Raw genomic sequence first — 16,369 nt, forward strand, 5'->3', positions numbered from 1 at the left:
ACAGTCCACCTTGACGTGCTCAGATGCTGAATGTTTTGTGCTGGGACAAAGTGAACTGCCGGTCTCTCGCCAAGCACAGCCAATGCACTGGAGTGTGGTTACCAAGATTGCGGGAGGATTTTTTCTATTTATTGTTATAGCTCAAATCCTTGTGTCCCTGGTAGGCTTTAAGTGACATAAATATGCATTTCCATCTGCACATCCTTGTCAGGAATAGTTCTGCTGGGAGGTGTTATGCCGCCCGAGTGCTTCCCGAATGGAGCCTGTTAATCCTGTTACCACTAGAGGAACTCGGGACAAGTCTCCTCAGGCCACCACTGCAGCTGCTGTGGCTGGAGCTGTGCCAGCAACCACACCGGGGACCAAGAAGAAGCACAAGAAAGTTGGATTTCCCTCAGATGGAGAGAGATGTAGAGAGCTAGCCTCCGTCTATTACTTAGACTAGCGGTCCCATAGTTTTTTATTGTAAACCTTCACCAGTAAAAAAGGGGGAAATAGCAAGCCTACCTTATGTACCTATATACCAGAAGACTAGACACACATATACACACACAGCGGATACCTATGCTGCCATATTAACTGAAATGTACATTATAAAGTGTGCAAAAATAGCTGTAATAGCATTTTAAGAGAATAACTATAAATAGGTGTTCTAACCTCATTAAATAGACTTGTATCCAAACGACATGTGCCAGCAAGGATGTGGAGAAAGGGGAACCCTCATGCACTGCTGCTGGGAATGCAGACTGACACAACCACTGTGGAGAACAGTGTGGAGTTTCCTCAAAAAGTTAAAATTGATACTGCCTTATGACCTAGCAATTCCACTTCTGGGAATTTATCAGAAGAAACCTGAAACACGAATTTGAAAGAATATATGCACCCTGCCGAAACCGGTTTGGCTCAGTGGATAGAGCGTCAGCCTGCGGACTGAAGGGTCCCGGGTTCGATTCCGGTCAAGGGCATGTACCTGGGTTGCGGGCACATCCCCAGTAGGAGATGTGCAGGAGGCAGCTAATCGATGTTTCTCTCCCATCGATATTTCTAACTCTCTATATCTCTCCCTTCCTCTCTATAAAAAGTCAATAAAATATATTTTTTTAAAAAAAGAATATATGCACCCTGTGTTCACTGCAGCATTATTTACAATAGCCAAGATTAGAAGCAGCCCAAGTGTCCATCAGTAGATGAGTGGATAAAAGAGCTATGGCACATTTATACAATGGAATACTACTTGACTGTAAAATAAAAAAAGGAGAGAGAGAGAGAGAAGGAGAAGGAGAAGAAGGAGAAGGAGAAGGAGAAAAAGAAGGAGGAGGAGGAGGAGGAGAAAGAAGAAGGAGGAGGAGAAAATCTTACCCTTTTGACAACATGGGTGGACCTGGAGAAATTATGCAAAGTAAAATAAGCCAGTCAGAGAAAAAGGAGTACCATATGATTTCACTCATATGTGGAATCTAATAAACAAACTAAGCTACCAAGCAAAATAGAGACAGACTCATAGATAGGAAGTAGGCAGAGACAGCTCAGGTGGGTGGTGGGGTGAGGAGGGGTTGGGAGTGGAGGAATTGAGCAAAAGAGAAAGAATTTATGGACATGAACAAAAATAAATAAACAAACAAACAAATAAATATAAATAGAAGGACTTGGACCTCCCTCAGTATATGAATGTAAGCCAATTTGAAGACCATTGGGCTAAACTCCCACCAGGTGGGTCACCAGGAAAACAGATCTTATATCACCAGTTGGGTTCCACAATACGTTGGGTGCACACACTGGACAAACAGGAGTTGTCAATAAGCATGTGATTTGCTTCTTCACCCATTTTCCCCTGTTGCCTCTTGCCCTGCCTTACAGTCTGCCTGACTCATGGTGTCTCCAGGACCTCTGTAGAGATGATAGCCCATCCTACACTTAGACAGTTGTCATGCATGACACTCACCTACCTGTCAAGGCCCAGAAGCTGGCAGGAGCCTCCAGTCTGCCAGTGCCAGACCCAGCTAAATAAACCCCCATCCAATCATCAGTCCTCCAGTAATAAAATTAAAATGTATCAATAAACACAGAATAAGAGTCTTAATTTTATATAATACAAGAGATCGTAGAATTTCCCATCCTATTTAATAAAAGGCTAATACGCAAATTGGCTGAACGGCTGAACGACCGGTCACTATGATGCGCACTGACCACCAGGGGGCAGATGCTCAATGCAGGAGCTGCCCTCTGGTGGTCAGTGCACTCCCACAGAGGGAGTGCCGCTCAGCCAGAAGCCAGGCTCATGGCTGGCTAGCACAGCGGCAGTGGCAGGAGCCTCTCCACCTCTGAGGCAGTGCTAAGGATGTCCTACTGCCAGCTTAGGGAGCGGGCCTAACCCCGCAGTAGGACATTTCCCTCCCTCCCTCAAGGGCTCAAGAATTGTTAGAGGGCAAAGGCTGGGCTAAGGGACTCCCCTCTCACCCCCTGAAGGCAAGAGAGTCATGCACCGGGCCCTAGTTAACCTATAAGTATGAATAAACACCTTCTGCCCCTATGATAGTGAAAGATTATCTTCAGATATAGAAAATTAAAGACTTGAATCAAAGCTGTTTTCAAATTGATAAAAAATAAAGTATTTTATTGGTAAAAGCTAGACTTAGCCAGAGCACAGCAAATAGACTTCTCCCAGGAACTCTCCGACATGTGGATGTGGGCATTCAATGGCACTTCCTGGAGGCGGGTAGTAAATTATAGGAAGAGCTTTAGGAATTTGGCCATTAACTCAATAAGTCCTTCCCTATGAATCCAACCTATAAAAGCAAATAGATATATGAAAAGATTCATGAAAATAATGTTTAAAATCATTGATAATAGCAACCTTTGGAAGCAGTCTAAATTTTTATTGAATGGGAGAATTGTTAAATAGTTTATGATACTCTATGCAAGAAGTATTATTTTTATTCATTCTTTGATTTCTTATTTATTAAATATCTACTATGTCCAGGCACTCTTTATAAATTAATTAATACAAACAAAGCTTTCGTAAAGGTGACATTTTAGTCAAGGGTAAAAGAGACACATACTCTATAATCAAGTAAACAAATACATGAAGAAAGCGTTTTAGAATGCTGACAGTCACTATGAGGCAATGAAACAGTGGCACAATGGAAGTGGCTGATGACGAGGGCTTGGGATTACTTTACTTAAGGATTTCTCAACCTTGCATTATTGACATTTGAAACCATATTGTCTTTCTGGAGGTGGGAGGAGGGGCTCCTGTGCACTGAAGGATGCTTAGCAGCATCCCTGACCTCCACTCACTAATCACACCCACCCAAGTCATGACAATAAAAATGTAGCCAGCCATTGCCCAGTGTCCACTGGGGGAAAAACCTGCCCTCACTGAGAAGCAGGGCTTTAGATTTAGTGTAAGGGAAAGTTGCTTTGAAAAGGTGAAATTTGAGCTGAGACCTGAGTATGTTTTTTAATAAACTGTAGGATGTAGGAAAATGCTCATGATATAATAACAACATATAAAATATAATATATTCAATGAAATCCCAATATTGCTTTTCCTTTTAAAATCACTGTCTAGACAAACATGATAGCTTTATAGTGAGAGGCATGAACCTGGGCCAGGCTTCTTAGTTAAAACCCCAGCTTCCCTGCTTGTGGCCTTGGTATATACTTCACCTCCTTGTGCTCTGTGTCTGCATCCACGAAATGGGGCTGACACAGTGGTACCTAACAGGTAGGGTTCCTGGGAGGACTAAGTGACTTAATACATGCCAAGGTCATAAAAGAGTGAGTGACACACCTTGGATGCACTATACATGTCATATATATAGTGCATATGTTTATGTATATACTAAAGGTTCGGTGCACGAAATTCTTGCACTGGGGTGGGGGTGTCCTTCAACCCAGTCTGCACCCTCTCGCAGTCCGGGAGCCCTCAGGGAATGTCCAACTGAAAGTTTAGGCCTGCTCCCCACTGGCAATAGGGCATCCTTAGCGCTGCCACGAGGCAGGAAGGGTCCTGCCACTGCCACTGCACTCACCAGCTGTGAGCCCAGCTTTTGGCTGAGCGGCACTCCCCCTGTGGGTGCACACTGACCACCAGGGGTCAGCTCCTGTGTTGAGCGTCTGACCCCTGGTGGTCAGTGTGCGTCATAGCGACTGGTCATTCCACCATCTGACTGAACCCAGTCCTCCGATATCACCTGAGGGTTCCTGGATTGCGAGAGGGTGCAGGCCAGGCCAAGGGACCCCACCAGTGCACAATCGGGGCCAGGGAGGGACATGGAAGGCTCCAGGGCATGTCTGGCCCATCTCGCTCAGTCTCGATCAGAGGGACCCCAGCAGCAAGCTAACCTACCAGTTGGAATTATATAGGATATTATATATATATAATAGAATTGGAGTGAGTGACATCTTAGAAGTACTGATTATATAATATAATATATTCTAATTGTAATATATACTATATATATATATGCCGGATATTTCCATTTTCTTTTGTGACACAAATGTGTTAGTAATTGTAGAATTAAAGGGGATTCTATTTTCTTTGTTTTTTTATATTCTTCAGTTTTGCATATTCAAATGCAAATGTTGCTTTCAAATCAAAATAAAAATCAGTGTGTATATTAGCACAATAGAGATAAGTTTGGACTTACCAGGATAAACTGACATTTCAAGAGTGAGGGAGGAAGACCCTAGAAGATGTGCACAAAAACTGGTCCCAGGGAAGATGAGTCAACTGTCAACTATCAGCCAAAATATCCCACATTCAATCAACCAGTCAGCTTCAGTCTCCTAAAAGATTTTAACACTTGCTTTCTACCAGACATTGACCTAGGTGCTGGTGAATCAAAGCTGAATAGAGCATCCATTTCCCTAAGGAGCTCAGAACAGGGAGGAGGGGAATACAGCCACAAATAACCACCGTACAATAAACTGAAGTGGGACCGCAGGCGGGTGTCGCCCCAGTTCCCCGGAGCTCCCAAAGGGATCCATTCATTTCTGTTGGAACCAGGGGCGGGGGAGGGGCGGGGGGAGGGACTTGCGGGAGGCGTCACAAAGGAGGTGACACACACTGGACTCGGAGGGGTGAGTTTGGAAAATGCAATCAGTAGGAGTTGTGGTTTTGAGCAGACATGTAAATTGCTCCTAATCAAATACCAGCAAGAGCAATCAACCGGGAGTAAAGAAAGTCAAAAGGGACAAAGGAGTTCTACTTCAGAAGACTATCTTGATCTCAGATCAGAGTGCCTGGTTTCATAAAGCAATCTGTGAATGTAAAGTTTGACGGTCATAGGAATGAGGAGACATAAGTTCAAGTACTAGCTCTGTCCCTTACCAGCTGGGTAATCTTGGGCAAACCACTGAAACGTCTGACCCTCCATTCACTTTCTCATTCATCTAATAGTTATAATAATACTTTGCAAAATTGTTGCGAGCCTAAATTGAGATAATGCAAGTAAGAGACTTTAAGTGACATTAAAATAGTCAGGATGAATAAATTGTCATGGTTTTAACATAATAGAGAATATTTTGAATAATTATAGTTTAGTTTTTAACATTTATATTTAAACACTGATAGTTTAAAAATCAACTGTATATGTAACACCAATTCTGCATGAGTTCATAACTTGATTGGCTTCATTTATTTTTTCAGAGCCCTAAACGTATTACTAATGCAAGTGCATCAAGCTATAAAAAGAGCTAACCAATTTTTTCTGAAATAACATGATCTTTATTTCTTGAGACACTTTGTACAAACATTAAACTGAAGATAACTGCATAAAAATGAAATGGAGGCTCATAATTGCAAACTGTTTCCGTGTCCGAAGAAGATTTAACCACCTCCCTGGGCTGAATTGCTCCTGGTTACAGCTCTGGATCGAGCTATAAAAGTATATCACTTAGCCTGCGCCTGTCTGCAGGTGCAGCGCCAGCGGAGAGCAGACAGCTGCGGCCCTCCTCCAGAATGGAGGCCAGGAGCCACTGTGCCCAGACTGAAGTAGCTTTGAGTGGGGAGGGAGCTGGGGGAGGGGCTATGCTCAACTTTCTTCTTTCTTTCTTCCCGCTTAACCCTTTCCACCTCGAACACTCACTGCTCCTACCTCTGGAGAAATAACATTCTTTGCTTTTTCTCTCTTTTTTAAAGGAGGGATTTACTCAGGCTAACTGAAAGGCTTAAATGTCCTCTTGTCATGGCTCTTGGTAAACATTCTGTTTAGCTTGTTGAGGGCAGTTTTAGCTGAATCACCACCAACAATGAGGAAGCCCTACTGTAACGTGGAGGCCTTTGAGGGACCTCTTCCCACCAGAGCTGCCATTGGAAACCAAAGACCAGACGCCCATCCATTCATCCTCTCCCCCACCCAAAACGCAGATTTAATGAATCCAAAATTTTGTTTTGTCCAATCAAACTAACAGGATATAGCAATGGAGCATGCATGACTGAGTTATTTCCATTTATTCTGAAAGGTAAGAATGTTTTAGGAAGACTTCATCCCTCAGCCTGAGAAAATGAGCCCCCTCAGCTTTGGAAGAAGACAAGGCTGGGTTTGTGGTTGGTTTTGAAGACACGGCATCCTTGTGGTGCTTTTGTCTGGACTGGGGAAGCCTTACTTCCTACTTTTGGTCTGTCTTTAAGCAGTGCCAGTTCTCACTTTGCTCAATACCAGAGTAATAGTGTTCCACGTCGAAAACGTGATTCTAGCTCCTCCTAGTAACTTTCAGCGTGTTCAATATCAACGGCTCTCCTCTATCTCACGTATGTGTGTGTTAGGTGTTATTCCTGCCAAGCTGGGCAAAGTACAGTCTACATATCCTGACAATAAAAAATAATAATAATAATTTCTGACATTTGTGTGAACTTTACAAACAAAAAACCCACGCACCTTTTTATCCTCTCCAGTGTCCCTTCAACTAACTACTTTTATACTAGCCACACTCATTAGTTAATTGGATGGTAGCATATTCCTTGAAATGTCACCGATCTGCTTTGATCTTATTTCAATCGCGGGTAGTTACAGCATTAAATTCTAAACCAAAGCATAGTTGAGATCCAAGAGAAAATATAATTCACCATATAGCTCTAAAATTGGCTTATACATTTGAAATACTAACTCACCTTAACATTAAAATCATCCTTTCTTAAAAGCTTATCTAATCATATTTATATATGCTTTTGGAGTTCACCATTCACTAGAAAATCATAACAAAAAGTTACCTCTTTTATTTTTTTAAGCCTTACCAGAGGATATGTTTACTGATTTTAGAGAGAGAGGAAGGGAGAGAATGAGAGAGAGAGAAACATTGATTGGTTGCCTGCCTCCTGTATGCTCCCTGACCAGGAATCAAACCCGAAACCTTTGTTGCAAGGCATGACACTCCCGCTCACTGAGCCACACCTGCCAGGGCTTACCTTTTTCCATAGACAATTTGGCAATAGATTTGGTGTGTTAATTGGGAACAAGAGAATGGGAAGATGTTCAGGTAATAATGAGCTTTTAACATTTGTGTGTGTGTATGCATGGTGTGTGTGTTTTGCTTTGCTTTTATAAATGAGTAATATAACCAGAAGACTATTGCTGAAAACATTGTTTTGATTACAGTGCATAGATGTCTTAAGGAGGCTTGTCAATGACTGCTGAAACAGTCCAGATCTGAGAGCACAGACGCTGAAACCTGAGTGGTAGTTTGGGGAATGAAAAAGCAGAGATGGACTTGTGAGATGTTTAGAAGGAAGGATAAATAAGACTGTAAAGAGCTGAATGGAGGGATGGGGCAAACCAAAGGGTATTTTTAAGCCTAGGAAACTGGAGCTACTCGATTTGGGGAAAGAATGAGGGACTTAGTAGAAAGAGACATAATAATTGCAAGGGTTTGGCTAGTAAGTCAAATAAAATACCCAATCATCAGTTACAAGTGGGCCTGCAGCCTGTGATGCCTGTAGGCCTCTTGCGGACCAAGGCTGTTGGAGCTCTTCAAATCCTCAGCACCAGGCCCAGGCCGAGCACAGCTGTGCTCCCTGTGGGGCCCGGCTACTGGCTGACCCACTGCACAGAGATTTGGGGTCAACTTTACAAAGAAAATGAAGCTGTGAGTGTGAACAAGTAGCAAGGGTAGGTGCAAAGAAAGAAACTAAGGAGACAAAGTCTTGAGAAACAAATACATTGAAGAGCTGGAGGGAAAAAAGCAACCAATAACAAAGACAAGGCAGGTTAGTCAAAAAACTAAACCCAAACAGAGAGAGAAGGGCAAAGAAGGGAAGGGATAAACAAGAGCAGAATGAGAGGAGCAGGGCGGAGAGATGCTACTTATTATTAATTTGTGTGTATAGATATACACGCTCAGCGAACAGGTGGATGCAAAAATTAAAAAGTCACATTTAGTGAACAAAAATAAAAAGGATTAAAATGTTTCCTTAATAACTTAAAGTAAATAAGTGAATTGTTCCTGTCACATTGATTCATCTATTGCATGTGGCTACTCAATAAATGTTAATTGAATTAAATTAATAGCATTTGCTCAATGGTAATAAAAAATTAATTAACTGTCTGTCTTTTCTGATATTTAAGTGCATGCCCATTGGTTCTGAAATTGCTTCTAGCCCAAACATAAATTTTCTATTTTACTGACTTTTAAGATACAATTAATTTTTTTCCCCTAAGAAACACAGTTGAGCTTCTAATTTTTGTCCTAATGTTGGTGGTTTTTTCTGTTGCAAAAAATTATTTTTCTTACATTAATGTCAAGATCTATCTATAACATCCCAAATATAGTTTCACATGTTCCTTATTTAATTCCAAAATAGTTTTCTCTGCAGAAGATGTGATATCATTTTGATGTGATTCTCCTTTTAGCTTATGCTACTTTATAATACTTTGTGTACAATGTCAAATATCATCATGAAAGACGAAATGTGGGGAAATTATTGTTAGCATTGCTTCTATAAAAGACAGAAGATGTCATTTACATTCACCCAGAAATTGTGCCTCCCTTCATATGTCAGATTCTGGGCTGAACAGACTGGGTTCTGACACGTGTGTGTGTCAGATGACTTTCTAATGAGCAACAGATAGCTCCCACTAGGAAATGAAAAAAATAAAAATATAAACAGAGATATAGAATTAAAATAACTTTATGAATGGCAGTTTAAGTTCTCCATAAAATTCTCTCAGTACAAGCCCAGTACCTCCAAATGGTTGCTGTACTTAAAATTGCCACAAAATTAAAAAGAGAATCGTGTACCACTTGGCTATATACCGTCTTCTCTGCATGTTCCTATATCTCAGTAACCTCTAGCCAACTTTTCTTTGTTACTGAATTACTTTGTGCGAAAGCAATTTGAATTCCATGCAGCCTGACTACGTGTGATCATTTGAACTGATGGTTAATTTCATCTGTAAGTGAAGCGCTGCTGCACGCTCCGTACTTACCAAGTCCCCTTACCTATTAGCTCTTTCTGAGCTGCCCTCCCTGCGCCTTGGAAAGCCGCTGTGCCTGCGGGCAGGACTCCCGTGCGCTGGGAGCCAGCCTGGCGCTGCTAAGGCTGTTCTGGGAGAGGCGTGTCAGTAGGCTGTTTGCAGGGCTTCTTTTGGGGTCATGACATACCATTGGACTCAGGTGAGGAGGGTTTTGCTGATGTGCAGTCTTTACAGCTAGGAAGCGAGACAAAAGCTACAAACAAATCAAAGCAAAGCTTTGGAATCCACCAGGCCTGGGTTCAAATCCCAGTTCCACCATTTGCTAAGGAAGAATCTTCGGACAATTTATAAACTATCTGAGCCTTAGTTACATTCATTCAGCCGTTAACTGGAGACACCAATTCATACTTTTGCCACCTGTTCAGAGAGGCTGACAATATTGACCTCCTAGAGTTTTTGTTAAGTAAGGTATACAGGGTGAAGCAAAAGTAGGTTTATAGTTGTTCATATGGAAAATACTACAATAAGGAATAAATAATAATACAAGAATAAACTTCCACATACTTACAACTGTAAACCTACTTTTGCCCCACTCTGTATAAGTGGTAACAGAGAGCTTGACATAATGGACGTGACTGTGTGTGTTGTGTGTAAGCAGTGATGTGGTTTGCAACCTGGGTGATTTGCCCCACAGGGAATACTTGGCAATATCTAGAGACATTTTTGTTCGTCCCAACCCAGGGTGATGGGTGCTACTGGCATCAAGCAGGTAGAGGACAGGGATGCTGCTAAACTTCCTGCAATCTCCCCGTCATGAACAGTCATCTGGCCCAAAACATCATGTGTTCTACATGCTCAAAGGACTAATAATTTACACGGCTACTTTTGTGATATTAGCTGGTTACTGGACATTTTGGTACCCAAGTTAAGAAAAAGAAATTATTTTTAGCATCATCATCTTTATATCACCAATTTGGTGAATCTCTCTTGGGTTAGAGGAAGCCAAGAGGTTCTCAATCTGTTGAGCTAATTCTATCTCTTCAATAATTTATTAATTACTATCAACAATAGTTGTTTTTCCTGAACCCTTATTTCTGCCAATCCTTTTTAGGATGAATCAAACTGCCACTAAGAGATATAAAGCCAGCAGCATAAGGGTTGGGAATAAAAGTTAAATGTTGTTGAAAGCCAACACTATTTGGAGGATCAGAAGGAAATAAAAATGGCCTAAGACAATTGTGTGTGTACCACACTGTTAGCTCCCCTTCTGTTACGGGACCTTGGAGAGCAACCGGTGATGACTGGTTTCTGAAGGTCGCTCATGCACACAACACTGGCTTGTTCTCTTCCCTTCTCCACTCTCCAACGCCGAGGGCCCCTGTGGCAATTGTTCTCAAATCTGTCTGCACTTGGAGCTTCAAAAATCCCCCAGGGACTGTGATCTAACATGTTGGGTGGAGTGAAGAGGAGGAGTGGCCTGAGCTTTTTAAAAAATGCCAAATTTTTAAAGGGTTTCCCAGGTGAATTCTACTCTGAAGACTCGTCTGGGAATCACCGCCTGAGGGGGTAGGTCCACGCAGAGGTTTCCATCTGCCCCACAGGAAGAAGTCGCTTTTGAAAGGATGATGACCATGGACTCGGCCAGAAGATCCCGTATTTCTTGCACTGAGCTGTGTGAGCATGGCAAATCAAACCCAGTTGTCCAGCGTGTTATTTATTTCAGCCACTCAGTGAGCATTGCTAAATCAAGCAGGCCTTGGGCCAGCAGTGGGCTGCGATTCTCCAGAGGTAATCTTCACCACCCCCCGAAGTACCATCAAACCGCCAGGACCATCGCTTGCTGAGCCCTCAAGGTGTCCCCGGGAGTCAGCCTGGCCCCGTGTTTGAGAATTCTTACGTTAATTCTTTTCTTAGTCTTAGGACTCCCCAGTTTAATGAGTGTAGATAAGTAAAAAGTTAACTGCACCATTACCCAGGCTGGTTCTCTCTATAATATGACTTCATTCATGGCTTCCTTCTCATACTCTCCTCAATATTATAGCTTCTTAGTTATCTTTGCTAACTTGCTGGATGCTTGTGAAAGCCAGTAGCGATGCCCGGCCTAGTCACCACTGTATCCCAGTGCCCAGCCCACTTACTGATGCAGCGCTGACCCTCACTCAGGATGTGGTGATGAATGAACAAATGCAGGCATTGAACACATGAAGCACCGGGCCGCTCAGCACTCTCTATGCCTCTGCAACCACCATCTCAATCATGGACTCTGCTAAAGGGTCTCTGAGCATCGCTACTAATTGTGCAGGTGACTCTATGAAAACACAGCATGTGCTCAAGAGCACCCCTGCCCAGAGCCACACAGACCAGACCTGAGCAGAGGCCTAACAAGACCTTCCCGTGAAGGACAGGGTGGAAACGTGGCGTGTGTGAGGGCAGAAAGAGAGTCGAGTTAGGGACTATTGATTGTTAACACTATCCTTACACAGCATTTGTAGAAACAGAGGAAGGAAGGCACTTGGTTGAGATCACGTGCTCTCCCTGAGACGTACTGCTCAGCACTGAAGACCCCTGACTACTTCTCAGACCCACAAAATGCTGGCAGCACAGCGCTCTGGCGACATAGTGCAAGATCTGGCTGATCCAAGTGAATGGGCTCCTTGCTTCTTCCCACCCATCAGTAAAAAACCCCACAGTAGAAATGTTGCAAATTACGATGATAGCTAAAACTTAGAATGTGTGTAAAATTTTATAATTATTGCACTCTTTTATTCTTACTTGCGTTTTCATACAAAATTTCCTGCTCCAAAATGCTTCATTCTTTTTTATTGTTTGTTTTGTTTTTTAAAAAATGTTCAGTTACAGTTTATATTCAATATTATTTTGCATTAGTTTCAGGTGTGCAGCATAGTGGTTAGACAATCATGTACTGTACCAAGTGGCCCCCCAATACTTCCAGGACCCACCTGGCATCATAAGTAGTTATTACATTATTGACCGTATTCCCTGTGCTGTATTTTACAACCCTATGACTATTTTATAACTACCAATTATTTTTAAAAAGACTTTTTTCTTATAAAAGTCTAGAATGTGAGATTTTCTGCAAATGTCCATTCTTAGAATCACTACATTGTGTCTACTATAGTGAGTTTGTGTTGTGTGTGTGTTTTTCTTTTTTCGTCTAGATATGCAACTCACAAATGAAAAACATGCAGAAGAGAAACCCATTAATGCTATCGTTATAAATTCAGGATCCGAATTCAACATCACAGATGGGCCAGCCAAGGAAACTTCCACTGAGAAAAAACTGTCAGAATCCACCACATCACTGTCCTCCCTTGAAGAATGTCAAACGAAATTTTCTTACCTCCAAACCGATGCTTCAGCTCATCAGAGAGACACTGATGGTATGTTTCTCAGAATCAGCCATCTCTAAATAAAGCTCCCCCACCCCCAGCCCCTGTAAAATCATCACATATGCTGTTAGGGGAAATACTTTATGAATATTAAACAGGAAGACTTTTATTTGAAAGCCCTGGTGAATGACACATGTCAAGGTCACTTTGCAATTACGAGGTGCTTGGCAGAGTGTTTGCTCTCAACGCGGGGAATCAGAGGCAAACTGTTCTGAAAGAGTCGGGGTGAGGTGTAATCATTTTTGCTGTGGGGATATAAAGTGGTAAAGAAAAATGGCAAACTTTCTTTCCTCAGATCTGGGACTGTTTAGGTGGGGAGGAGAAGGAAGAGTGGAATGCCATTGAAATGCTGGAAAAATGTAAATATAGACTATGTAGAATACCAGGATGCTTACAGCAGCAACTTGTATAAAAGGGTTGGTTCCTCTAGGTCGGCAAACTGTGGCTCGGCAAACCGCGGCTCGCGAGCCGCACTGTGTGTGACAAAGCACATTCCATCTGCGAAGCCAATTTCAAATTGATTTGGAGCTAAATGATCAGGATAGTCAAGTTCAAAGTCACAGACTGCACCAAGACACAATAACTTCACTCAGGATAACCATGCAGTGGCCTGTACAGGAGACATAAACCTTTTAAGGATTTTGTGTTTAAAATAGCTAGAAGGAGTTTACATTTACATTTGTGTTTAAAGAAAGCTAGAAGGAGTTTCTCAGAGGAAAATTCAAACGGGTATAGTTTCTGATCTGTATTTAAATTCATATTTACTTTTTACAAATAAGAAAACAAAATTAAAACAAAGCCTATATAAGAGGAATTTGGAATCACATCAGTTTAACGCCTGGCTCTGAAGTTTTTAACTGCAAAACTGTTTGTCTGTTTGTTTGTTTGTTGCCAACTGAATCTCAGCCCCTGGGTGATGATGGGGCCTGTACCACCCCGCAGAGCTTTTTGAAGAAGAACTGAAATCACACGAATACAGCAACCAGCACGGACCCTGTCACAAACCAGAGGTGCAGGTTTTGCTTGTATGATGATTACAGTTTTAGAGACTAAGGGAGGAGAAGATTCTAACATGTCATATATGTGGTGTCTTGTACAAATGTTGTCATGGATGCTTTAGACCAGAAGCTACAGGCCAGCTGCCTGGTCACCAGGAGACGCTGGGAACGATGGCGAGAACTGGAAGGCAGTGACAGGGGGGCGAGGCTGTGGAGGCGACGCTGCCAGCTTAGTGTTACCTGGAACCTCTGTGTCCCTTACAAAGCCCCACACAGCCAGCAGCTTTGGGCCGACATTGGCCTGCGGACTGCCAGCTTATGACCTCAAGTCCAAGGTGATGCCTAAGTTTCTGGCTTTTTTAGTTTGATGCCAAACAAGAAAACAGGCAACACAGGAGAGGTCTCCGCATTGCATCAGCTAGTGTCAGGGATGCGAGGATCTTACTTGTAACGGGTCTTGGCCGTGTGACCCCAGAATTAGACACCGCCCTGGTGCCCATGCACACTGGGTAGCACGGTGCAGCGCCAGGCCTCTCTGGTCTGCCTGTCAGGGGGCGGGAGAGGAGAAGGAGAAGGCCACGTGGCTAGCATGGTGCCTGAGCTCACACTCTCAGGAAGGGCCCACATGACTGCCGGCGGGGACATACCTGCTCCCTTTCTTTAAAAGCGTGAAGGAGGGTCCTGGGGACCTCATCAGGCTGCTTCTTGAGGCCTCGCTCAGGCCAGTGTGACCAGGACATTCTGGTTTAAGGCCAACACAATAGCCGCTAGCGCAGCCCTCCTTTCCCCAGCGAAAACCCTCCCTGCAAGGTAAGAGGCTGTGGGCCCTGGTGAACGGGTAGAAAACCCAGGCAAGGTCCACAAATAGTGACTTAGAAACACTCCCCTTACCCTAGGGCACAAACACCAAGGAAGTCAAGGGTTCAGTCGGACTCGCTTCATTGTAGAGTTGTCATCACAGTTAATCCAAGGATGCCGCCCTGGGAGCGGGGTCACCGTGGTGCTGAGAGAGTACAGAAACCTTCCAGAAGCAGCAGGGGAAGCAGCAGGGGGAGAGGAGCCGCATCCACCTCCATGCCTGCGTGTGGCTAATTTCTTTCAAATGCATAACGGAGAGCAGGGGAATGGGTGCTCAATTGCTAATATCTATTATTCATATGCATCGCCCCATTTACACAAGACAGAAAGCCTCGCACCTGCAGATTTGTAAAGCACCTCCCGCGCCAGCGGTCACGGTCACGGGTGCGTGAGGGGCTTTCAGGGCCCGCGCTGCGCATGGCCCGCTGCTCCCCGAGCATCGCATCAGGCAGCCCAGGCTCAGCCCGGGTCCCTTCTGGATAAAACGGGAGAAGCCAGGGCACCGCCGGCGCCTGGGCAGCTTCTCTGCGCTCTGACTGCAGACGCATCCCCGCGGGTAAGCAAAGCGGGGCTGCGCGTGGTGTGGGAAAACAGGCTCCTTAGACGAATCCTGGGAGGACACCTAATTGGTGTATAATTTTGAATTTGAGATGTCTCATCCAGGTGGAAGGGAAGATCATCAATACAAGATACCTCTAAAGAATAGTCTTAATTACACCATGGACTACTGAATAAAATGATTACATTTTCTCCCCAGTAAATTTCATACAATTAAATGCAGCAGTGTCACCTTATAAAATGTTTCAATTTTATAATTATTTCAGTTCATTTGCTCAGAAAAAAACATAAGCACAAATTTACTAAGTATCACCCAGATCTAGTCATTACAGTTCTGAAGAACTGCCGTGGGTGTTAGTCGTGCTTGTCTGAACTTAAATGGATCCTGACATGTTTAAGTAGCTGTTACACGGATGACGCGCGGGACGATCCCCCCTGGAAGGAGGCATTCAGGCCCACATACTCACATGCTGCCTTACAGACATCTGGAAACACACAAAACCAAACGTGGGGGAGGGAGTGGGAACCAATTTGTATACTTTTTGACCAAAAACTTTTAGTAATCGGTCAGACGCTGTGACCGAGTTTCATGATTACGCCAGATTCCCGCGATGGCACAGGCAGCGCTCAGGGCTTTAGCGTCCCGGGTCCGAGGCTCGTGGTGCCTTCTCTTGGCCTCTGCTTGGCGGGGAGAAGGGCGATTGCTGTTTATCTGGGGTCACTTTTGGATGAACCATAATCTTGCTGTTTTGGATAATGATTCTCAAAGCAGCAGGTGGCAGCTTCTGGAGCTGAGTGCTACCAGCAGGGCCGCTCCTGCCACCACACCTCCCACCCCTCATCCCAGCACCAGCGGGGAGGCCCCAGGGGGAGGCCCCAGGGGCCAGAGGGCAGGGGGAGGAACCAGGGCCAGGCTGGAAGCTGGAGGCGTTCTCAGGGAGGACAGGGTGTGGCCATGAGACTAACATGTGTGGAAACTCCTTGTAGCGGCACCTTTCTGCTGTGAGTACATGTGACTCTTTCTAAGGAGGCCCCACCCCGCAGCCGGTCCCCAGCTGTCCGGCTGCACCTGTGGGCCCGTGTGTCATCCGTGCTATCAGGGGCCACCCAGACCCCTGTCCTGAAGGCG

At 44.0% G+C, this 16,369-nt stretch overlaps 1 protein-coding gene across 1 annotated transcript in view; it reads left to right on the forward strand.

Annotated features, from left to right (window-relative positions):
* The first annotated feature begins 256 nt into the window (after nucleotides 1–256).
* Nucleotides 257–16,369, forward strand: part of LOC107184114 (myoD family inhibitor domain-containing protein-like) — a 20,876-nt gene continuing 4,763 nt past the window's right edge. Inside the window, exons 1-2 of the mRNA XM_015567939.1 lie at nucleotides 257–410; nucleotides 12,596–12,817. Coding sequence (XP_015423425.1) covers nucleotides 257–410; nucleotides 12,596–12,817 — 376 coding nt within the window. The remainder of the gene's footprint in view (nucleotides 411–12,595; nucleotides 12,818–16,369) is intronic.

Source organism: Myotis davidii, unplaced genomic scaffold (assembly GCF_000327345.1).
Source record: "Myotis davidii unplaced genomic scaffold, ASM32734v1 scaffold821, whole genome shotgun sequence".
Classification (NCBI taxonomy): domain Eukaryota; kingdom Metazoa; phylum Chordata; class Mammalia; order Chiroptera; family Vespertilionidae; genus Myotis; species Myotis davidii.